Source organism: Patagioenas fasciata, chromosome 13 (assembly GCF_037038585.1).
Source record: "Patagioenas fasciata isolate bPatFas1 chromosome 13, bPatFas1.hap1, whole genome shotgun sequence".
Lineage (NCBI taxonomy): Eukaryota > Metazoa > Chordata > Aves > Columbiformes > Columbidae > Patagioenas > Patagioenas fasciata.
The window spans coordinates 22,586,968-22,612,106 of NC_092532.1; the positions used below are offsets into that span (position 1 = coordinate 22,586,968).

The 25,139-nt window shown below is 39.4% G+C and overlaps 1 protein-coding gene across 4 annotated transcripts in view; it reads right to left on the reverse strand.

Moving 5' to 3' along the window:
- The window catches only part of ADAMTS18 (ADAM metallopeptidase with thrombospondin type 1 motif 18), a 68,094-nt gene that overhangs the window by 22,792 nt on the left and 20,163 nt on the right, over positions 1-25,139 (reverse strand). For 2 of the 4 annotated variants that reach the window (XM_071814351.1, XM_071814353.1), the window contains exons 4-15: positions 18,091-18,373; positions 16,852-17,051; positions 16,040-16,123; positions 15,051-15,252; positions 14,329-14,434; positions 10,934-11,071; positions 9,335-9,488; positions 8,269-8,364; positions 7,319-7,467; positions 2,664-2,836; positions 810-940; positions 550-673 (exon numbers count right to left, since the gene is read on the reverse strand). In XM_071814351.1, coding sequence (XP_071670452.1) covers positions 550-673; positions 810-940; positions 2,664-2,836; positions 7,319-7,467; positions 8,269-8,364; positions 9,335-9,488; positions 10,934-11,071; positions 14,329-14,434; positions 15,051-15,252; positions 16,040-16,123; positions 16,852-17,051; positions 18,091-18,373 — 1,840 coding nt within the window. The remainder of the gene's footprint in view (positions 1-549; positions 674-809; positions 941-2,663; positions 2,837-7,318; positions 7,468-8,268; positions 8,365-9,334; positions 9,489-10,933; positions 11,072-14,328; positions 14,435-15,050; positions 15,253-16,039; positions 16,124-16,851; positions 17,052-18,090; positions 18,374-25,139) is intronic. The other 2 variants (XM_065848580.2, XM_071814352.1) reach the window with 2 other exon arrangements.

The window sequence follows — 25,139 nt, forward strand, 5'->3', positions numbered from 1 at the left end:
GGGTAAAGAAACATTATCTGCATTTTATGCCTGAGAAACTGCAGCACGGTGAGATTATTTCACAAGAAGCCTGTGACCGTCCACTAAAGCAAAGTCCACCTCCCAGTTACTGGATCATCCACTGCATCAGCTGGACAGCTTCCAGGCAACTTCGTTTGAAAACGGACATGGAAATACTGTCATGTTTGGCATTATGCTGTGTATTGCTTTTTATATCTTCTACAGGCCCATTCCACTCAGAGCTGCTGACAGCTATTTTTTCACTTGCCTGGAACCTAAAATCTCTTTTAAGAGGAAATTCACACGTAAAGGGAAAACGTGGCTTAAGAAACAAGAGGAATGCTTGCAAATTAGCTAATCAAGACTTATGGTCATAGCCTTCTTGTTACCAGGAAACAGGGAAACTGTGAACTCTCCTCTCACTCTCCCTGTGATTTTCAGTTCACATCTGGACATTTAGCCACTGCCCTAATGAGCAAGGAGCCATATATATTACATGGGGTACGGCAGAGCAATGAGTTGATGATCATGTGGAACAGCTTTCCTTACCATTAGCTTTGTGCTGGATCAAGTATTGGCCTTTAAAGAACTTGCACGTTGAATTATCTCCTTTACAAACTCCACAAGCATCCAATACAGCTTTGGAACCAAGTCCATGATCACACCCTACTTGCTGCAACCAAAAGGCACAAGTGAAGGACTCAGACACAAGGGAATTCGAAGAAACAGCTGCATTTTCCATAAAGGAGTCAATTGCTCACTTAAAAAAAATAGACATTAGGATTGTAAGAAACTTAATTTCATCTTACTTCACATATTCCATCAATGCAAACATCATATTTATTTGGAGAACACAGAGTTCCATCCTTCACTTTGCTGGACATTGCGAAGAAAAAGTCAAAGTCTTCAGCTGTGCAGTACAATTTACATCTGTCTTCCTCTGGGGAAAAAAAAGAAAAGAGAAAAGGAAGAATGAGCAGACCTGCAGCACAATTATTGTGCTGGTTGGTTGGTTGGTTGGTTGGTTGGTTGGTTGGTTTAGCACCCTGCTATTGTTTCTTCCTGCATCCTAGACAACAGTCCACAAGCATGAATTGTGTGTGATGAAACTTCTTCCTGGTGAGGGTGTCAGAGCCTGGCCCAGGCTGCCCAGGGAGGTTGTGGAGTCTCCTTCTCTGCAGACATTCAAACCCGCCTGGACCCCTTCCTGTGGAACCTCAGCTGGGTGTTCCTGCTCCATGGGGGATTGCACTGGATGAGCTTTCCAGGTCCCTTCCAACCCCTGACATTCGGGGATTCTGTGATATGAGGACCCCAAGATGGGCAGAAATACAGTCAAACACAGTACCTTATATTATGCTATTTTTAAAGAACATGTGGCTTTGACTGTTCACACATAGAAACTAGAATTCAAAACCAGTGTGAAAACGTGCACGTTGCGTTAGCTCTGCTGATGTGGCCCTGATTTTAGTTCCACTGGTCCACGGTTTCCAATCTCATTTTTATTATGAGAAATGGGAGATCGCAATAATTTTATTTAATTTTTAGTTAAAATTTGAAAAATATATAAGATGGCACAAATATATAAGATGGCTCACCTGAAATCTAGGACTGGGCTCAGAGTTTCCCCTAACAAAAGCACTTTTCGTCTAAAACAAAATCCCAGCCATTGCCAATCAAATTTCTTCTTCGATATGGATGGTATGTTATGCTTATTCTCCCTATTATACAACCTCCACTGTTCATGCTGTGAAACCGTATTTCCTCTTTCCCCTGTTCACATTGGCTATTAGGACACAGGTTTCTAAATACCCACAAAAATGTCTGCAAAGACTTTTGAAGAAAATGTAATCAGGCTATGAATGAAAGTTACCTGTATGTTTATATCTGTATATAATGACACACTTACCATCACAAGCACATTTGGACAGGCAATAAAGGAAGCAGTTACCAATGTGACACAATCCAGCCACTTTTACTCAAGTAGTAGCAATTGCAGCTACAAACTCTGCTTTCAAACTGCAGAAAACATTTGTTGTATCTGATAAAAATGAATGCTGATTCAAAATATTTGCAAAATTAAGATACGTAAAGTAAAAATAAACTTTGCCTGCGCAAAATAAATAGTTACTGAGACTTGAACTTTATAAAGATCTCTTAGTAAAGGATGACTTAAAAAATTTATGGCAGTACATAGTTTGTTTTTCCAATTCTCATGGGACTATACCAGCAGAAAAGTCAAAAGGTTGATTTATTGTTACATGTCAGAATCTGAGAACATTCCAAAGGAAGGAGGATTTCGGCAGTGTTATTGCGGGAGCTCACATTTCCCATGATGAAGAAGCCATGGAAATTGGTTTGGTTTGGTTTTACACTAACTGATATGTAACATAAAATGAAAGAGGGGGTAGCAACAGCCAGGAGAGAGACTAAAGAGAAAGACTTAAACTCACAACCAAAATCCCTTCTGTTTGTTCATACAGGCAGCATTGCGCAGGAGGCCGGATTCAACTACGCTAGAAAGCAAACACATCTCAAACAAGCCAACTGAGTTTCTGTTTGCTTACATCAGGGTGGTATTTCCCCAAAGAATACGGATGAATTACAGTTCATAGCTCACTTCCTGCAATTGCTTTTGCCCATCAGAGCCGTGGCAGAATTACCTTCCACTTTAGTGTACGGCTTCCACTTGTAGTACCAGCCCCGGAAGGGTTTGCTGTTGTACTCCGCACACTGCTGAGCACGGAAGTCCAAGCTATCCGCTGGACACGGCTGGTGGTTACAGAGCTGGTAAACACGACTGGAACCCTGGCAGAATTTACCGCCGTACTGTGGCCTGCAAAACAAAATACAAAACAATTCTTTTGCAAAACCTACTTTTTATGTGATGGGCGTGTTACACGGGTAAGAGAATACAGAGAAAAGGAGAGGGTGTATTGTCTTAGGACGTCAGTATTTCCTAAATGGGCCGTTAATTTTCAGGTTTTCTAAAACCAAGCAAAGCAGTTGCCATGAATTATCTGCTTGCATTACTGCAAACTCAGCAAAGATGCAACCATCTAGAGGTGAGGCATGTTTTCAGTAATTTAAGTTTATAGGGCCATTTTGTATTGCCTGGTTTCAATCCTGTTACGCAGCTATTTTCACTCTGCTGTAACCCAGGAATGAACATGTGCAAAGAATTACCTATCACAATAAGAGTTAATAAATTATAACAAAACACCGATCAAACATCAACAGAATGAATAATTACATTTGGTTGCTCATTTGTTTTGTAAAGCATTCTGAACAAATGCTCTTTTAACCAGTCAAAGGAAGCAAGAACTACGCAGAGTTGTTCTGTGTCTTGGAATTCATGGAGAGCTTTAAAAAAGTCACATCCACTTCAGCAAATCCTACCGGGGCATTTTCTTTAATTTTGGCCAGAATGAAAAGCCCATATCCTATTACTCTGCTACTAATAGTATCTTACCAGGATAATAGTTTTGAACTGTTCGGTCTATGCACATGGTTGCAAAGCAACGTAAAATGTACGACTCGCTCTTTTCAAAGTGACCGAGAGGTCTCACAAGCTGCTGAGAGATGTATCCGCTCACTTTTGTATTCCTTACGGATCTACATAGAAATTCCCGGGTGTTATTTTTGCCGTTTCACAATGCTCAGGTGTACATCTGTGAGTACTGTGCCAAACCTTCAAAACACCGAATTCTGAGTTGTTTGCCATACTGTACTTTTTTCTTTTCATCACATGAAAAGAAATGGAACAATGCTGCATTTGCATAATTGATATAATGATTTTTAACAACTTAGGGAATACACATGCTTGGAAGACATGCCATGATCTTTCAGTGGACAGCTTGCCCACATTACACACATAAAGGAAAAGAAATAGAATACCTAACAATAATAATATAATATTAACTAACAATAATAATAATACTATAAAAGATACAGATGCAACAATTTAGCCTGGAGTTATATGTTTAAAACTCTAAATACTATGTTATAATTATTCCCCATATCAAGTATCCCATGTATCTTAGCATGCATCTGACTGGAACGATATGGAGACAGCTTGGTGCAACATGGAGGAGAAAATCCTGGTGCTTTTTCTGTTCACTTTATTAAAAATGTTAGCCCTCATATGTGTAACCCTCTGACCGAGATGGGGCTTGGGTTTTATGTTCTGAAGCAGCTTTGAATGTACATAATATCTGCCTTTTTCAGAATTCTGGGCTACAAAACAGTCTTTGAAAGGAAGAGGTGGAAACACACCTTGTTGCTCTATTTAAAACGCAGCAAAATCTGTTGTGGAAAACAATAATAACAACAAAACAAACCACCAAAAAAATCAAGCAAACAACAGAAAACCACAACAAAAAACCCCACAACTTCAGTGTCTTTTCTTGAGGTCACCTGCTAGCTACAGTGACACTGGGTATTATGGCAAAGGTATTATGGATATTCACTGCAATGCAACACAGTGAGAAATGCTGGACTGAATCTGATCAAGGAAAGTATTTTGTGCATTACAAAAGGAATTAGTCACCAAAATCCTTGACTCCTATTTCTTCATGTTTTGTAATCACTAGATTCAAGTGACAACACTTCTGCTCACGTTATGACCATATTATCATAGTATCACAAAGCTAGACTACTTTATTCTGCGTGAATTTGAAAGGCCTACAAGGTTTTTCACAGTCTTCATTTTTAATTAGTATTTTAAACAGCATAATTAATTCATATCAGTTTTCATCTGCATTGTCTGTAATCACGGTTAAAGCTGTTGTACACAAAAGATTGGAAAGATGTGTTCAAGCAATTTGATTGCATACATGCCTAGAACTCCATTCTGCTCTTGCTGAACAATGCACTATTGTGAGGTGGGCAGGACGCAGTCCCACAGACATGATTTGGGTATTAATTTAAATCTCTCGGGCACTCTTCACGTTCTTTCCCAGCTAAACTATTAAATTATGCAATCTATTTCTATCTTGGAAAAGTACCTCAACTGTAAAACGTCGTGATGTATGAAAACCAGATCCAAGAAATTACACCGTGACAATTTACAGAAACATAATGATTTTAGCAAATCTGCGTTGTATGTTCCCCAGCTGACCTCCCCAGGTGTGCGTTAGTGTGGATTCATCCCTAAGCGAGGTGGTAACTCAGAAGCCGTTTGCAGAGCTGTTCGGGAGTGGTCACCAGGAAGGGATGTGAAGTGCTTGGATATTACTTGCAAGAGAAGAATTTCATAAGCAGCAGCCTGAACTTGTGTTCTTCACCTGTCTTTAAGCTCCTAATTAGATGCGTCACCTTTAAAATCACTGGAAGTGTAGAAATCGCCCTCAATGTACATCACAAGTCAGTTGCTGTGAAAAATGGACTGCTTATTGAACAAGCTCATTGCAGAGTCCAGTCACTGCTTCAGAGATCTGCACCCCTGTCCTAATCTCCTACAGAAATACGTTTTATTCTTTGTCATTCTCAAAATTTTGCTATCCCAAATCATCAAGCTTTTGGACACAATAAACATTAGCTCCTGCACAAATCTGGATTAGGGAAAGTGAAAGAAATACATTCTATTTGAAATAATATACAGATATGTACTGAAACATATAAACATCTGAAATACATTGCAGGAGTTCAAAAAGAAAGGAATCATTATTCTTAGTTTCTGTGTATTTATAGAGGTGAACTGTGAGCAGTGACCAGGTTATAAATCATTCTATGTGGCGTAACATTGAAAATGGGTAGTATCATTTTTCTAATGATTCCACATTATACAAAAATGCTGTGATGGGAAATGCAGCTCCCTGGGTGCATTTCCGTACACCACTTATTTACAGTCCTGTCATTTCATCACTCTAACGCCAAGAGACTTAGAGCATCTTCTCTTTGCTCTAACTGAATTATCACTAACATGATGACATTAAATTTAGTATTAACATGATGCAGTTTTGGTATCGAGTCTTTCTTACTTGGTTACATCAAGTCTTGGATCAAGTCTTACTGTAATTAGAAGACAAATAATTCTGAATGCCGGTTTTAAATACAAAATGCTACAGTGACGGACACTCATGTTAAAGAGCTGCTCTTTGGAGACCATTTGAAATCAGTGGACATCACTGGACACTGTTCTGTCACACAGGGAGCGCAAGGGAAGGCTTATCAACAAATGCAGAGAACAGTGTGCATACACACAAATTTAGCAGGCAAAACAGCGACCAGAGCAGGAAGACCAAAATATATCTATGACTTGTAATTCAGACTCTGCGTTCTCTTGCTAAATAGTTCAATAAAGGCAACTAACCAGGTACTTTCATTTATCAAAATACACTGAGAAACAACAGAAAAGGTTGAGAAAATGCTCTGCTGTGGATCTGCAAAAATTGTCTTGACTGAGGGTAATAAAGACTATTTTAACTAATTCACATTTTCCTATAACATAGTATATGAAGCGTGGCTATTATTACTGCAGCACTGTATAGTAGGTGTGAGGCCTCTTTACAGCCTCATATAAACTGTGTCATATTTTCTCTGGTTTTATTACTGCAGTGTAAATGCTGGTTTTATTGTGTGCGATGAAGAATACGTGTGTCTATGCCTGTTGAAGTTGTGTATGAAATAAAACAGTGAAATCCTTTTTCCTTGTAGGTTGAAGTTAATTGAGTACTCGCGAAAGACGCTGGTCAGATAGCGCTTTACCTCTACTTCAAAATAGTATTGTAAGGAACAGCAGTATTTACAGTGATAACACATTCACTAGAGGAAAATACCAGAAATGTTTCATGAGTTAGCATAAAATTCTAGGGTTCAGCACCTTTATTCTGACCTGTGAAACACAAAAGAATGCAAAGAACATGACAGACATAGAGACATCTGTCTACAACTATTTTGATATTGACTTTAAACATTTTTCGTTTATTGTCCTGGATAATACAATCTCATCAGAAGTCTTAATAGCTTTTAAGACTCTTTTTCCCTTGCTCTTAAATTATTAGGCGTGCATATGTCTGTGTGGTGTTTCATCACTTCTGCAGGTATTTGATAAAGTGCAGGGTCACAAAATAAACTGAGAAGGCTGGGCTGTAAAAGTTCTAGTACTGTAGCAATCTTCAGCCAGTCACTGCATTCTAGCGTCGGGACATGTTTCTGTCCTTCAGCTACTGACTGGTCATACTGGACACGAAAGAAAGGCCTTAGAAACATTTTCACACATACTATTTCCCTACAGAAATGGACTCTGTTATTTTCTTTGTTCCATACACTCAAATAGTTAATAGAAAAATAATACCTTTTCATATCTATGTCTTACTTTGGATTATTGCAGTGTCTTTCTTGATATGTGACCCCACCTCCACAAGTGCGGGTGCATTCTGACCACTCGGACCAGGCAGACCACTGGCCGTTCACGGGCTTGGGTCCGTGATCACCGTATTTGACACACTGTCCTCTTCGACACCACTGCCAAAGGAACGCCAAAAGATATCCCAGAGTTAGTGGTACCTACTAGATGCACAAAATAAAAAATCTACATTTAAAATCTCTAGTGCTTAACTCTAATAAACATGAGGTCGCCCACTGAACTCAATGAGAGTTCACAGTAGAACAAGGACCTGAAGTAGGACATGGACCCACACAATAGTATAGACAAGTAATGCCCTAAAATTTGTCCAAATTCTGAGCTGAAGATCTCTGAGGTACCAATTTTCAATTCTGTGCTGTCAGAACCTCGAAACTTCCCATGTAATTTAAAAATAGTCGATATTCTACTGGAAAAAAAAAAAAAAACATTACAGCAAAAGAAAATATTTTGGGTAAGTGTAGACGACTGTAAATTAGAAGGTTCAGCTAAAACCAGTAACCATGCTCTTTCAGTAGTGATCACTGGCGATAATACGCATGATGGCCATTGTATAGCAAATATTATGGCTTAAGGAATGTTCATATCACAGTGGGATTTCAAGCCTTCATCTAACTTCTGTCATAATTAATGGATTTTCTTACTGATTTAGATTTGCCAGATATATTTTATTCCACAGGTCAATGGGAGAGGCATCGCTCCCCACCATCACATAGATGCCACTATGAGGACCAGTCCTGACTATGCACCGCAATGCGGTCTCTTACAGAGCAATCCAGAACTCCGTGATAGCAAACTTGGAGGGATCTGGATAACACCGGTTTTGACCGGAGCTGGTATTTGACCCAATAAAGTCTAAAACCAAGTTAGAATGACACTGTCCTCTTTATAAAAACACTTACCATGCTTATTCCACAGGCTGTTCCTTCCGCTGCTGGCATGAACTTTGTCTCGCACCTGTGACCCACTTTGTGACACCAGAGAGATTTGCATATATCCTGAAAAGAAAAGAGTACTCGCTACAGCACACTTAATTACCAACGTTTCCTGGTGCTTAGAAAGAGTAAAAAATGATATCAACCTTTGCTACTATAAAAGCCATATAAATAAAAACTTTTCTGATTTTAGAAAATCCAAAGCTAAAGATTCATAGCACAGCCATATCGTGTATATTGCCTTTGTGGTTATACACCATTTCAACATATTTTTTTTAAAAGTACTTTGAGTGTGAGACTATAATAGAATAAAAACTGCGTTAAGAAGTTTAAGGCTAAAATGTTGATGTCTACAGTGATTATAATGCTGTGGAGATACCAGATTTTCTGAAACACAGTCCCTTCACAGTGCTGTTCACTCTCTCTTCTTTGGTTATTAGGTGTAGAAGAAACAGAGCTGCCATCACCTGATAAATGTGGTTAGCATAAAATCAATCCAAATACTCCAGGATAATAACAGCAGTAAAAGAAATTATAATACTTCTTTTCAGAATGAACACTCCAGAATATTTAATAAAATGTTTTCTCTGAAGAGATCAGCCAGGAGTGTAGCAGTCACTAAAATAATGGGTTAATTTAAATCAATCCTTTGTCACAAAGTCACGGGTATAAGTTATGTTTTTATTGTTCAAAATAACCCTATAGATCTTCTCCAGACTTTGCTGTCAATGCATACGGATCAACCAAAATCTAAGAAAGTTCTGATCAAACCTCTACTGCCTGTTCCTTTCCCTTGGCATAACAGGGAAGGGCTCACGGCTCTTACGTGTTCAGCTGCACTCCTTATGCCTCCTGCAAAGAACACATTTCCTTCTGCAGCTCCCCTGTGACATGCCCCAAAAGAGGCCAGTACCTTCAAAGCTAATTGCCAAGCGAGATAAGGTAGAGAAATAGCCCAGACCTCTGAAAAACGCCATATTACTTGGACTTACTTAGTGTAATTCTAACTTTTCAAAAGTGTATCAGTAGGTACCTTTACAAAGCTGAGGTTGCACAGTTTTGCTTTCATTCCAAATTGCCATTTGCACTGGGTATCAGCATCATAGATCTGCCCTGGCAGTTTGTCAGGGTATTTGTACTGTCCTGTTTGCTTCGGTTCATCAATCAGGCAGGCAGCTTGAGCTGTACTATAACGAGAATGTATATTAATCATGATTATGATCTTCATATAAAAATAGTTAAATTTGTTACAGACCAGCAAAACCACATCATGTGGCATACAATACCTTTAACTAGCTTTAGAGATATGCACTGAAATGAGAATATCTGCTTGCAGGAGCCTAAAGATCTTGACATCTTGGTGGTAGCCTGACCTGCGAAGTTTTAAGGAAGCAGGAATTTGCAGGCTTTGGGACTGTTGTGACAACAAGAAAGAATGATGTCAAATTCTTTTCCTCCCTTTAATCTTGTGTAACCAAGAGCAAGGCGATCTAGTCTGCTTCTTTCCCTTAAATGTATTCCCAAAATAAGGACTCAAAAGGCACACCGTCTCATTTCGGCATTTGTTTTGTGTGGACTGACAAACAGACGGCAGCAGCAGCTTGTGTGCTTTGGGTTGCCTGTATCCACCTTAAGACCAAAGGTACCCCCATGGTCTAGTTTTCTTTCCTTTGTATGTGCTTGAGAACCCATGTATGCAGACGGCCACTCCATGCTGGATTTACCTTGCAAGTGTCAGTCTCTCAGAACTTCTTGCTTCTTGGAGGTCTTACATGACTTTTTAGTTTACAATTTGTTTGTGTACTCAGAATATCATCATTGCAGCAGAAAAACATCACCAGAACTGCGGCACCTCTTCTGGCTCTAAGATACTAACTAGGAGTTCAAGGATCAGATCCACAGAACTATCTAGTTACTCGATTCTCACTCTAAGGAATTAACATCTAAAATGCCTGTCTTGGATCTGGCTGCTAGTACCGCCTACTCATTTTTTAATAAGCATGTATAGTCTACCCATGTACGACAAAAGGAAAGTTGTACAGGAAAGGACTGCAATTCTGATGACATTAAACATAGACCAAAAACCAGCTCCTTTAAAAGTATCATTGAATAGTGCCAACATGCTGGAGAGATAATTGGCACCTCTCTCTTTTTCCCTCTTCCCTCACTCCCCCCGATATGAGTCTATGAAAAATGTAAAATGTCCTTACGACATGAGCTAGACCAAGAGAGAAATTCCAGTGAGCCAGGCCACTAATGTTAATTTACATTTTGTAATGACTTTGGTACCGCTGTGTCTGCCCTCTTTTGTGTTCACTTCCTACTAATGCTCTACTAAACTCAGCTGCTGACAGGAATGCCTGGGAAAGAATGATATGCCAGCCATTACCGCAGGATATTCATGGAGGGTGAAATTCGTTCTTGAAACGAGGCAGGACAAAACCACTTACATGCCATACCACCTCTATGCTTCCTAAGTCCAAGTGTGTGGGCTTAAATAGTACATTGGTTTGAGCACATGTTAAAAGAGGTGAATTTCACACTTCACTAATTTTTATGTCTGTTCAAGAATTCAAGCCCATTTAATAAAGATACATTCCCTGGCACCAGCCCAGATTTACATCTGACCTACCTGAGAAATTTGTTGAGATACTGCCTGCTGCATACAGACCAAGAAAACACTCCATTGTTCCCTGTGAGTGTGGGAGACATAATATTACCCTCAGCTTTTCTACAAGGATTTCCTTCTCCATCATGAATCATACCAAAGCTGAAAAGAGAACCAGGTGTGAGAGTGAAAATCTGGATTAATCACAAACAAGACAAGATTTGGGGCAAAAGAAACACTTTCTGGGTGACAGCTCTATGCTTGAACTCCACAGGGAATGTGGAACTCATCCCTTTCAATCCAAAGGGATGAAGACATATGCACTATACAAATGACTGTTGGTATGAACAAAGCTCCAATTAACAGCACTCAAATTCTATTGTCATCATACACTTATCTGATGAGAAGAAGATCGTCATACTTTGCACAGGAGCTCTGCAATGTGAGCTAGTGACAAAACACTGGTACATAAGCACCAGAGCTGCAGACTGGCAGAAGTTTTGCAGTGTAACCATTTATCTGTCCTGAAGGAGAAATGTTTTGTGGTGGTGAGATGCATGGAAGTAGTGGGTGAAATCTTCAGTCACACTTGTACTTGTCTATAGCTCTACCAGCTTGAAACATGCATGCAGTCTGAGCCTTTCTTTGCCTAGAGATAACACTTGTTAACGTGAAAGGTGCAGAGATCAGAACCCAGGGAAATATCAGTGTCACACAGCTGTAAGAATAGAAGGTAACTGTGGTCCTCATAGGAGGCAGCACTACATCGGTGCATTCAATCTGTAACAAAAGGGGCATTGAATGAACTGGATACAAGGTATGAATATAAAAATACGATTCTTTTCCTCATTTCGGCCACCAACTTGCTATGTTATCTCAGGCAGATGGCTTTGTTTTCCTCACCTTTGTTAGACACTGTCACTCACTCAGTGGGAATACTGCCCCTTATTGGGTGCTTTGCTCAGTCTGCAAAGTCTGCTTTCACTAGGAGAGGTGTGAGGATAATATAAAGAATGACAAGCGTTAATAAAAACCACGTTAAAAACGATAAATTAGGTGAAGCTTATGGATATAATAAAGCTAATTTTCAGTCTTTTTCCTTTCACTGTTTTATATTTACTCACTGTACAGGACATCTGTGGATTTCAATGTGTTTTGAATAGAAATTTCATAATCTGTTACTCCAACATTGTAGCACATTGGCAACTTTATGGATGTAATCTGTGCACATGCAGGGAATATCTAATTTACTGGACTCAATCCTCCACTGTTATAAATCATTGCAGGCTCATCAGAGTTACTACATGCATTGCCACCAGCTGAGCCTCCAAACTTGCTAAAATATATGGCTTCTTCTATAAATGGATAAAAAAAGTCCCAATGGAGCTGGTATGTTAGAATCAGTTATAAAATAATAACTTTGTTCACATGCATTGCAGCCGGAGAATGCACAGTTTACACGGCCACTGACACAGCGGGCTCTGAACTCCTGAAGGGACTGTTAAGCTTTCAGGTAGAAACACAAACTACTTAAAGAAAACCATACAAACGTCAAACAACTGAAGCTACTCGGCGGATCACAGAGTGTGACCTATACAGTATGCAATATTCTCCTACTACGAAATCCTTAGGTTAATATATTCCCAGTGGAGCTCAGCACCCCTGAGGCTGTCACAGAGCTTTTTCTTCCAGGAATTTCTGTATCACACAGACCGAATTCTCTTGTCTTACCTCACATGAACACAAACAAACTGTAATAAATACATGTTGTATCTGGCACAGATTTCTTCCAGGAGATAAGATTCATGTTATTGGACAGGAGTATGGAATTATCCCAAAGAAAGGCTGAATAATCATATGAGAATCAAAGGCAGTGGTGGAAAAAAAATATATATTAAAAAAGTAAAAGATTTCCAAGCAAATAAGAAAATAAACAGGAAGGAAGGACATCAAGAGACTAAATGGGATAATTCTTTAAAAATAAGCTAATGGCCTGATTCTTTCCTAATACTGATCGAAGAGCATTAGAAATGTACTGAGGTCAGTGGAATTGCGTTAGTGTGATGGGATGATCTGCCACTACATATTTTACATATTTGGTCCCATTGAAAGTGTTGGCACAATTCCCATGGGCTCTACTGGTAGCTGGATTACTCTTTAATTCCTTGTTTGCCTTCATATGTACAGAAACCTGTGAAAGGGTCACTCATGTAGACATTAGGTCATAGTATATACTGTAGAGCATATTTGTACAATGAAAACTAAATAGTCCTGATTCAGTCATGCAAAATCGGAAGGATTCATGCCTTGATCAAACAGCAGAATACAGTACCACTGCTTTTCAAAGATATTTTGTGCAGTCATGTTGCTGCACGAAATAAAGATCCTGTGCCCGTATTTTATCCGACTCTTGATTTCAGGCTTGTACCACATAGATAATCTATGCTTCTATAGTGCCAGTGGTTAGGCAGACTGCAGCTTCAGCTATGCTAAAACTGAAAATCTGAGCCATGCCAAAAGTTGGGAAAAAGTAATTCAGAATTATTTGGGAAAACAAACAAACAAACAAACAAACAGGAGAGCAAAACCTAATCATCTTCTTCAGGTTTAATTCAACAAGTCAGAGAAAAGCTGAAGCTCCATGGAAGATTATTACAGATTTGGTTTGAGAGACAGCAGGCTCTTAGGAAAATTACAGTCTCCTCACCACAGAAATAAAATGGAAATCCCATGGATATACTTACAGAAAGGCAGAAATCACCACAAAGGATGTTTTTAGCCAAATCATGCATTATATAGGTAGAGGGAATCAAGAAGGACATGTAATGAATGGTTCCCAGATCCTGCTGGGAAAGGGACCTCTGAGAGACTCCTGTAAGCTGCAGAGTCCTTTTTCTCTTTTTGGAGCAACCACACTGATACTAGATGCAATTTGCCTACCAGAACATGGCAGCAATGTGAGAAGCTTAGACATTACTGTTGTCAGCTTTACTGTTTGTTCTGGTTATCACCTGGAATATATAAAATGTCAAAAAATAAAAGGAAAGCACCCCAGGCAGGTGATTCACCATTTCACGCTGAAGGACACAGCTCTGAGTGAAGTCTTGACTTTCTTTGCCCTCAAACCACCTATAGTTTCCCCTCAAATTAGAAACAGCTGTAAGGTACCTCTATCAGAATAAGGTCCCTCTGCCTATGGCAGTAAAATCAATAAAATCCCACAGTGGTTATTTTTATGATTGTTGAAGAGACAACATTAATAAGGCAAATGCATTAACTGGATTGCTCTCTATATGCTAATCTTTATATAGCTCTCTATAAACGATCTGTATTTAACTGATTTATATTAACTGGTGCAATGTTTCCATTCACTTACATATTTATTTATAGAAGGAGCATGTAAGACTCCTGAAACTTACTTGTGTCCAGACTCATGAGCAATTGTAAAAGCCAATCCAAGGCCTGTATCTTCATTAATGGTGCAACTACGGTATTTGCTGCACATGCCACTGATGGGTGCGAATCCTGACGGAAGGAAGCAGTAGATTAGCTTGTTCCTCTACAGAATTCCGAACACATATATCATCTCCACTGATCCTAATAAACCGGTCTATTGTGGTGCATGAAGATGGTTGTCTACTTCATCAGGTTTATCATGGAACAATTACAGCAGGCTTTTATGTGACAATAAAGGGACTCCTGTAGGAGAAGTATAAATCAACCTAACCTCCCAAAATACACTTTACTTGTCAAGACTATTCTTTCCCCCTCATGCCTTTAATTCTCCTAAGTTAGGGAGGAATCCCACTCCAAAAGGGCAAGCAGGCACAAAAAATAAGAAAAAAAGAGTGGTTTAGAAATATGCGCAAGATCAAAAATATTCCTTGAAGAGGTGACAATCCAAAAGGATTATGTCACATCGCTTATTTTACCACTTCTGGAGCAACGACACCAGTAATATTCTTTCTCTCCTAGGTACCTCAAAAACAAATATGTACAAATACTACTGTTCTTGCCTCTTCGAGAAGGCTAACATTATGTGCAAAACGGACCTTTTAATTTTAAAACATTTCAATACCTATTAATTAAGATGCTGCTGTTGCTATCTGAAAGTTTTTTAGAACGTGTTTTCATCCCATACCTAAAGTATCACAGGGCTCGTTTTTCCAAGAGCAGATATCAAAGCCCGTAAGCAAGATGGCGTGGTCATGGCGCTTCCCGTTCTTCCCAACCAGGGCCGACTGCCATTGACAGAAGCTGTTGAGCGACTGGTCTGCGTGGTGGTTAATCAGTAATCCGCCCTGTAGGTATTTCAGACACAGAGACAGGGTGCTTCCATCAGTCTTGAGAAAGGTGATCATAAGAATAAGAGTCAGTTAGGGAAAAGGGATTAATTTTTCATATTCATTCTACATACACTTATGCATTCCCATGTTAACTGTGATGACCAATTCAGGTGATGAGTAAATCTTTTACAATTGTAAAATAAAACTTCACCTCTCTCAGATATTTTCAAAGTCAGTGGTTGGAATTACAGTATACAAATACATTTGATTCCTGACGAAGCCAAACACTAAACCATTTCCAACCTTGTGATTAAAATGTTCGGAGATTTCTGTGGAGGAAAAGTATTGTCCAAGTAGATCGACCCATCACAGATTGTTTCTCATCACAAGAGATTTTGTCTTCTTTTGTCTCAGCAGCCTTGCCAAAAGAAATGGCTCCTCTCCCACCTTTTGTTACACACTATCTTCAGTTTGGGATTTTCCACTCCTTCCCCCTTCTGATCACCACATCCTGGAAAGCCCTGTTCAAAATACTTTATCTATTTAAGTAGCACATTTCTCATTCCAGCCATTTCTCTTCACGAAAATGCTGGAAATTGTTAGGTTTTATCTTTCCAGAAGTATTTCAGTGTTTCTAAAGAACATTTGTATGAAATGAAGATTCCAGTATCAAAACCTGAGAAGCACTGAAATGCAGGAAAGTGTGATTTTTGGAGGGTTTTGTGATTTTAGTGTCCTTCTCATGCTTTATGTCTTAAGAAACCTCTAATGGAAGTCCATGTACATAACATGGGAAGAGAAGCAAATGAAGCACATATCACACAAACATTCCGACACAACTTACAGGCTCTTGTTCCAAAAGAAGAAGGCTCACAACAATAATGTTTATATCACTTCCAATTGTTCCATCTTTAAACAGACTAGACACCTGCAATGATTATGGAAGAGGAGATATCATCTACGTGTATTTTTTTTTAGCCTAAAATATGTATTGAGTTATTGCATTGGGTTTCGATTTTCCATACAAATTAACGGAGTTATATACCTCATAGGATTAATCCAAAAGAGCTTAACCCAGAAGAATTATGCCTCAAACCACAATACTTATTCAAAAAGCCTGAAGACCTTATATTGATTTTAATGGGCTTTGCTCTGCCCTTGCTCTCCTGGATCAGGTATAATCAAGTTCAAAGGTCAAGTTTTGTAATGCTGAACTAAAGAGCAAAGCCACAAAGGAAAACATCTTTCTAGTGAAATTATACTATTTTTCTTAAAATACATTTCTGCTGTCTCATTTCTTGCTTTAAGGAGCGACAGCAGGCAAAATAGACTAAGCTTCATGATACTAAATGGAATTAAAGTTTCAATTTCAGAGCATCTGCCTTTTTTGTACTACACAAGAAATATTTGAGAATAGGAGTTTTCTTGGTTTTTTGTTGTTTTTTTTTTAACCTACGGTACTATTGCCAGAGCTGTGATAACCTGGGGATGTATCTTAAAGAGTTGTTTTTGATGCAAGTAATGCTTTAGATGAAACTTGAATAAAGGCCTGCATAAGGTGCCCCTGCTCTTTTTGGTATCTGTCTAACGAAACATCCTATTCTGACATAACAATATTCCACGGGCAAAACATACTGCAGTTACACCACATCTTACCATATTCATAACTGTTAAGATGTACGTTGTTACATTTTCCTTGCCATGTTTCTCCAACATTTTTTTATCTGCCACAACAAGGGTTTCAACATTTAGACTCCCGTTTTTCTGAATTTTAGCAGACGACCTTTTGTGCCTTGCAGAAGCCCCATACTCATCCGAGCGGACGTACATCTCTTCTGTGGGCGGCTTGGGTGCATCTAAAAGGAAATAAAACTCAGTTTGGAAAGAGTTCAGATCACCCATGAACAGTTTCATCAGAAAATTTAGTATCACAGGTTTAGAGCGTCAGATTATTGTTACAGCATGTGATTTAATACTTATGGCCAAGCTCTCGTATATTTATTAAAAAAGACCTGATGCATTCCTGCGGGAAGAGTGGCTACAGGGAGAGAAGGAAATGGGAGAACCACATTCGTATGCAATCAGCTGCTTAAAATAAGGAATTAATCTAATAAAATAGTAGCATCTGTGGCAAAAAAAAAAATACACAGAATTTTTAACAGAATATCAACTTTTTTCCTTCCTTTTGATAACTTCCTGAGGTGTTTGACTCGTGCTACTTACACGGCAGTTGGTAAAAAACCTCCTTTCCACAACAGATGTCCACCGTCAGCACAGAAAGGAGACACGCACCCAAGCAAGACTCCTTGGGTCTAATGAAGGACTCAGAACAGACCTTGGCAGGATAATATATTCCAATATGTTTTTTAAGAGGTGGCTCCAAAACCTTGTTTAAACAACTTACATGGGAGGTTCTTTTTGAAGATGTCAGTTACCAAAAATTTCGTTATCAAATGGTGAGGTTCTGAAAGACTTATTCTCTGTCCTGTCAGAAATTAATGATTCGGAAGACATTTTCTCCATCTTCAAGTCTAATTAGTTATATTTCCTCAAACTAATAGAGAGCATTTCAGGGACTTGGCATCCATCGCTGTGCAAAACCAGCAGTCTAAACAGAATTCCTTACTGAAAACTACATGAATGTCAAGAAAATCAGGCAAGGGATCTTTTAATCGAGGTAGAAAATAAGAAAACTAAGCGTTGATTCTGATGGCTTAATAAAACAGATAATTACATCAACTTAAAGGAATTTTCTCATGTCTATTTCACTTTAGAAATGTGTAATTTAAACGTAGTGTGTCTCCATCACAATCATGACAACGAACCACACCTCAGAATCACCACACAGTCTCTAAGAGCCACTATCAAACAAGGAGTGAAAGTTTCCTTACATACATTTCTTGCGACGTCCACAAAAATGTTGCTTTTGAAACCTTCCATGGTGGAAACCGTTCGCTTGAGCATGATACTTGTGGGCACTGGGAATTCTGTGATGACCAAAAGAAAAGTATTTGGGATTGGACTGTACTGTGTACCGGTGCACCTTCTCTTCTGCGGTTCGTTTGTACAACACGTGAGGATGGTGTCCAGCAGGTGACGTGTAGTTGTGTTCCTGTGCTAGCTGCTGAGGTAATGGAGATATAAGGAACTCGATCTTCTGCGTCCTTATCAAACCTGACTAAAAAAAGAAACATCGCCACAAATTAGAGAAAAGACTGTCAAGGTTGGGAGCTGGAACATGCGAGCTCTGAAAGGGAGCTCCCTTCAAGGCCTAGACAGATTGAATTGTGCTCCTCTAAGTTACATTTACTCAAGATATCACCTAGACAGTCTTCCCAATTGAAGCGTGTATTGTTTCACTTTGCAGGTGACCACGTTTCATGTTTGGTAACACACAGAACGAGAACGTTGTAGAAGTGGCAGCACAGCACCTTTGCACAGGCGCATGAATGAGTTAATAAGCAATATTAATCCATTCTTCACAATATAGATTCGTTTGTGTGTTTGTGCACAGGATATACAGTCTCACATAAAAAGAAAATGCGACTTCTAATAAACGCATATATTAGTAAAAGTAATTGTTTGAATTAAGATTCAACTTTGCAGCACAAAGTATTTTCAGATGAGAACCCCAGACTTAGGGTTACTCTAAGCAGAAACGTGAGTGTATTATGGTACAGCAGCACACACTTGAAGCATCTGAACATTTTAATACTATCATTCAGTAATCAACTCACCACAATTTAACCATCATAAAGGCAGTTTAAAATTTATGCTCTCCTACAAGAGAAAACTGATCAGTGAAAGCAAGTATCTGATTGTTTTCCTTCTTGGATCCCTGAAAGACAGAAGTAAGTATGGGAAAACTACGCTGTATTTTTCACATAGTATCTGTGCATAATACTGCACATGTGATGAAGTGTTTCCAGGATCAGGGCCAGGGAAATGTGGGTGGCACTGAGGAAGTATTTCCATGCAGCTCATTAATCAGTTATGATTTTATTTCATTTCTCGGTTTTGTAAAACATGTTGTAATAAACACCCTTTTTCACAAAGTCAAAAACCAAGAAGAAGTTTCATCAGGTAATTCTATTACATTATATATACACGTAATACTAGATACAGATTTTTGGTTTGGATGAGTGAGACTCTACCATATGCCAACACCCTCCTGCCAAAACTGACATCCCACGAGGACTACAGATCTCTTATGTTCCAGAAAAATATGTGCAGACAAAGAAATGTCAATTGAACCATCTTGTCTGACATCTTAAGTCCTCCCTGATCATGATTCCACCTCTTTGAAAACACACCCATTGGATATGTATCCCCAGGCCCTTCTGAAACGGGTGCTTTCCTTGAGCCTGACCTCCAAGGACCAGAATGCCAAGGGTATCAGAAACACAGTAGTCTGAATGCCTAACGTAAGCACTGAATTTCTTAAGGATTTGTGGAATTCTCTGCACTTTCAGAACTGTTTCCCATGAGGGAACTCAACAGAAAATTAAAAGCAAGTGAAAATAGAAGTTACACATTAAATCTTCACATCTTTAACTGTTTACTAAGCTAATGATAAAATTGACTTTAAGTCTATTCTGGTTGAAAAGATTTCTTAGAGACGTATAGGTCCTCAACAGTCTGTAATCATCCATTATGTCCTTTCCATGGCAATTCACTTCTGTCTTTCCAACTCAAAGGTATCTTCGCAGCACTCCCTAATCTGGGCCTAATCACAGCGCTCATTAAATCATACTGTCATCTTAATTTTGAGAATAGAAGAGATTCCGTATTATGAACCGGGAGGGTCTAATTGCCTCCTGAAAAATAATAGGAAAACAAACACAGATGATATTCTGATTACAAATTTGCTCCCTCTCCCTTCTTCAGCATGAATTCATAATTACTTGTCTCAACCTATATCTACTTAACATTCTATATGAAGGTTAAAATTGCCTCTGTCAATAAGAGACAGGCTTTAAATAATTGACAAGAATTTTACTTGCCTGCTCACTGCAATAAGTTGGCATATTTCAAATGTCAGATCACATTTGGTCACGACAAAGTACTTTCCTTTAAGGAAGAAGACTACTATTTTAATCCTTATGATGTGTGTCATCACACAATGTAAAATGGTTCTGAGAGGCAATCTTTATCTACTAGAGTGCACTGATAACTGGACACTGCTAAATGATCTTTTTGTTTCAGCTGGAGAACAGAAACATAGTGAATCTGGTTTTTATTTCCCCATTTTAAAGGTTTCAACATCTGAAACTATTCCTGTAGGATTCATTTTGTAAATGATTCAAACCATATGAAACAAAGGGGGTTTCTACATTTTTGCTGTAAGAAACTGTCCCTGATGTACACCAAGCTTCAGCCCTAAATGTTACTCCTATATTTAACATTATAAGGGTGGGTTGAGAATTATGGGGTGGGAGGAAGCGAAGCAAATTCTGGGCCCCGCTCTGCACGTATGTTGCTGCATCTCCACACAGCCTCTAGCTGACTGAGTCCTTACAACTGCACTCTCTTTTCCAGCACAAATGACCTTAAATTTCCAAATAGACTTCTTTCCTTTGCATTTTACATCAGACACATCCTCCAAATTCAAAAACGTTCTGTCCAGGAGAGCTGCCTTTTTTTGATAATATCTAGTTTTATGAGGTTGTCAAGAACAAAGGGGGGTTGCCACAGAACGATCTGAACACTCACTCAGCCACAGATCATTTGCCATTTATTCCAGCTATGAGATGGATTCGAGGATTCACATTCAAATAATCCCTTTGGTAACTTCAAAGTAACACTGAGAACGCTGCCCTGCACAGAGGTGCAGGCCTCCGGGCAGCATCGGCCATGAACTGTTCTTGCAGGTTCTTGAATTTGAGCCTTAGGCGACTATGGCCATGTTGGCTGGCAAACAGGCCAGCTGAGAAATGCCAGCGCACAGAGGTACGATGCTAACACAGAACAACCTTCACGAATTCTATACTGCTAAGAAATTCCAGTTTGTTGAAGGCCAGATTTTGGTTGGTCTAGAACCTGGGGATTGTGTTGGGGGTTTTTCGTTTTGGTCGTGTCTTTTTGTCTTGGTTTGGTTCATTTGGGTTTGTTTCGTTCATTGGGTTCATTTGGGGTTTTTTGTTTGGTTGGTTGTTTGTTTTCTTAAGGATTTTTTCTATAAATACATGAACCATCTCCGTGATTATGAGTTAGATGCAATACGTTTATCTAGCTCAAATATTACAGGAGGTGAACAAATACTGTCAGAATTGTCATGGAAATGTATACATTTGGTTTTCCTAGTGCTAGCATAGCTTTAAGTATACACGTGATTCTCCCTGAATCGGAACTCAATCATATCTTTCCATTCATTTGATGGGTTTGGGACCCACCAAGGAGAGGGTCAGGTAGGTCAAAACTCCATTTTTATTTCAGATTCCCTGCAACTATAACAGCATGAGAGGAAGAGGGATGACAAAATCTAACATTTTTACTAAGTCTAGACAACACAGCATGAAAAAGACCAGGGACTCCTGTCTATTCCCTCTCCCTCCCGCTGTGGCTCTCACTAATAATAGTAGTAATTGTGAGAACATGGTGGGAAGGAAAACCCAAGAGATTGCTCAGCTGGAATTTGCTGTTCGCTTGTTCTTCCCTCACAACACATATTTGCTGTCCTTCTGTAAGGGATATTCCGCGCCATTGGAAAGTAGACAGAAAGGCATACGTTGATCTGTGTGGCTAGCAAATAATTTTGAATCACTAAATTAGAGGAAAAGTTGAGAAGAAATGAGAAGGCCACATTCCTTCCACTTATTATTTGTTATTAAATGTTTGCTTAGCTTTGGGCAAAAGGAATTTTCAGATCCAATATGTCTTCGTGAAATTCCTCAGTATCAGGGTGTTATCGCCAAGGTAAGGCACTTGGTTTGTTGGTGTGTCTCAAAATGAAACCTGGACAAGAGAAATAACAAAATATCTGCTCCAAGAACTTTTTAAATTGAAATTAGGGTATAAACTGAAAAATGAGAGAATTTTTTAAGCCACTGAAATTTCACCTTAGCTATACAAAACCAGTTAAATCTCCCACTGACTTCAGACCCACATGGAATGGCTTTGAGAGCCATGCTCTAACATACCTGCTTCCAACAGGTCTCATTGGCCTCTGGCTGGAACAGCACAAAGGCTGCTCCCATTTGTCCCCCCGTGTTCTTAGACTCCGAGTGAAGCCTTTGGCAGCTCATCAGCCTGTAAACCTAATTCATTTTGAGGTTTTGGCATCTCCAAAAACCAGACCCTCCATAAGAAACACAGCAGTGAAAGCAAGCAAAGGACTTTCAGAACCTACATTTCATGCCTATATTTTAACAAAAGTAAGTTCTGAGACAGCAGACAAACTCTTGCTCTAAACAAGCAGAGTCTCATGACTGTGGGTTCTCTGCATACAAGGCATTTTCATTACATGCTAATTAAACTAAAGGCAACAGCTTGGCCATATGCATATTTAAGTTACAAGGGTTTCATAAACCAGATGCAAATAATGAGGTAAGAAGCATAATGAAGTGAAACTGAGAATTAAAACACATGAAAAAATGAATTGCAATGTCTCTGCTAAGCATAACTACTTAATACTGATTAAAGCAGTTAAATTACAGTTTGTAGGAAGATGGTACTATCTCAACTAAAGCACTAAGAAGTTTTCATGTATGGTTTAAGGAATACTACTTATATCTAGAGTACTTTATTCAATGTTATGAGTATATACATAAAACTAAGTGTTAAACGAAACACCGTGCCTTAACTGATGGCAGCTAAAACAATGGTCACAGAAATCAATGAAGTCTGTATGATCAGATGGGTGTGCATGTGCTCAAGATGAAAAATCTCTCAAGAGGAGGAGTTAAATGTAGTTTCACATCCATTAAAATAGTTCCAAATATTCACGCAAAGTTATAAAAGACCTGACAAAAGGCCAACTGAAATTGGCATAAGGCTTCCCACAGACTTCAGTGGACATTGATCCAAGACTTCTGTTGAGATATTTCCCAACTGTCCAGCTCCTAAAAAACACAAATCATTGATTCGAACACATCTTGACGAGAGTTACAGCACGTAAAGTACAGAGACAAAGTACAGGTTTTAGTTCTACTTACAACAAATAACAATGTAAATTAAGAACTTCCTTGAAATACAAAAAACAAGAACAGATGACCTAAGAACTACAGTTGCTGGCTATTTAAAAGTATCTGAGGTCAAAGATGCCTATGTATCTAGTATTCACATCACAATATTGTTGGGACCGTGTCATGTCCCAGCACATTGGAGTCTTTCCTCATTCACTTTGCAGTGAAATCTCATTAAATTATCATAGCTGCAGTCCATTTTAATCAAACTCCCACTTTCTGCCCTGATGCTCTGCCAAGTCTCTGGCGCTTTGGCATCATAAAGGAAACACAACAGACCTGTCTCTGCCACCTAAGAATTCCACTGCTGGAATTCCTCAGGCTTCCCTCAGGCTTTTTAAGCAGATAATGGTAGTGCCTTCACGAAGTACACAAATGATCCCCATGCTGCGATCAGCCGTCCATTCACTCCGCACGTGCTCCCGGGCAGCAGGTGGCAAGCCAGCTCAAACTAGAAGCAACACAGCTGCTGAGAGTGTGGGTTATTAGCCCAAGCACAACATCACATTTATGTGTCTACATGGTATTTTGTAACATCTAAGTCCACGACTAGAAGCTTGGAGAACAGAAACAGTGAGTTCAGATCCGTTCCAAACGTATACTGAGAGAAACCCACGTGGAGATGGCTGCGGACTGTGCCTCTACCAGCAGCCTGATACAAAACCCTGTCAAGACAGCAGGAAAAGTGCCGGCTGTTTAGAATGGGCTTGGTGTCAACCCTGGAAAACAGGGTAAAGTTATCATTTTCTCACACATGCCACAGAATACCAAGGAGAATAAGGTCCTGTTAAGTTTGCCAACATTCGTCTTATGGCTTTCTCTTTCCTCCAAAGCACAGATATTCAACCAGTACCAGTACGAGGTTGTTCAAAGCAATCCTGTCTCATGTAAGCAGTTTAAATAAATTATTGTTTCCTTCGAGAATGTGTAATGAAGTAGACTCACCTCCTGGGATGGGTTAAGTTGGTAGTCTGAAAAATACGCGAGACTATAACCTTGCTAAAGTCATAAGCAAAACTACTTCCAAGAATTATAGCGAGCAGCACTGTACAGCCTGACCTGAACTGGAGATACCCGATATCACTGACTTTGTGAGAGATGGGTTATTGAGCACCTCTCAGGTTAGGGTCAAAATGTCAATGCTCTGGAAAATATAATCAAAATGAGCAAATAAAGATGTAAAATTAGGTAGGAAAAAAAAAACGACAAGCAACATATCTGGCAAAGTAGAAAGGAGCAGAACTTGCAGAAAGGGCTGCTGAGGTGAAAGATATCTTTACTATCGGGAAGCATCATGAGCAAACAGCCAAACCAAAGGCAGTAAATCACGGTAATTAAAGACGTTCATTCCGTCTCCGCTGTGACCTACAGCCCCTTGCCTGGGTGGGAACTGCAAACGGGACAGCGGCAGCTGAAGAGCTGAGGCGGATTTTGCCTCCATTTGTTGCTTCTGTTCCCCCAGGCGGGCGCTTGGCACCGCTGTGCCCATGTTACTGCGGCTCTGGGTAATTACACCGGCTTCCCAAGCACAGTGACAGGGACATGATCCATGAATCTCCAACAAAAGTGAAAGGTCCGGACCCTAAACCCATACACAGGTGGTTAAATAAACACTTTTAAAGAGTGTTTAGGAGCTCCCATTGAGTTGAACGTTGTCTCTGCAAGTATTTCCAGAGTGCATTTATACCAATTTGGGAAAGAAAATGTTCTGGGAAACTAGTGAGAATGGACTCTCATGAGGTTTCCAATAATACACATGTA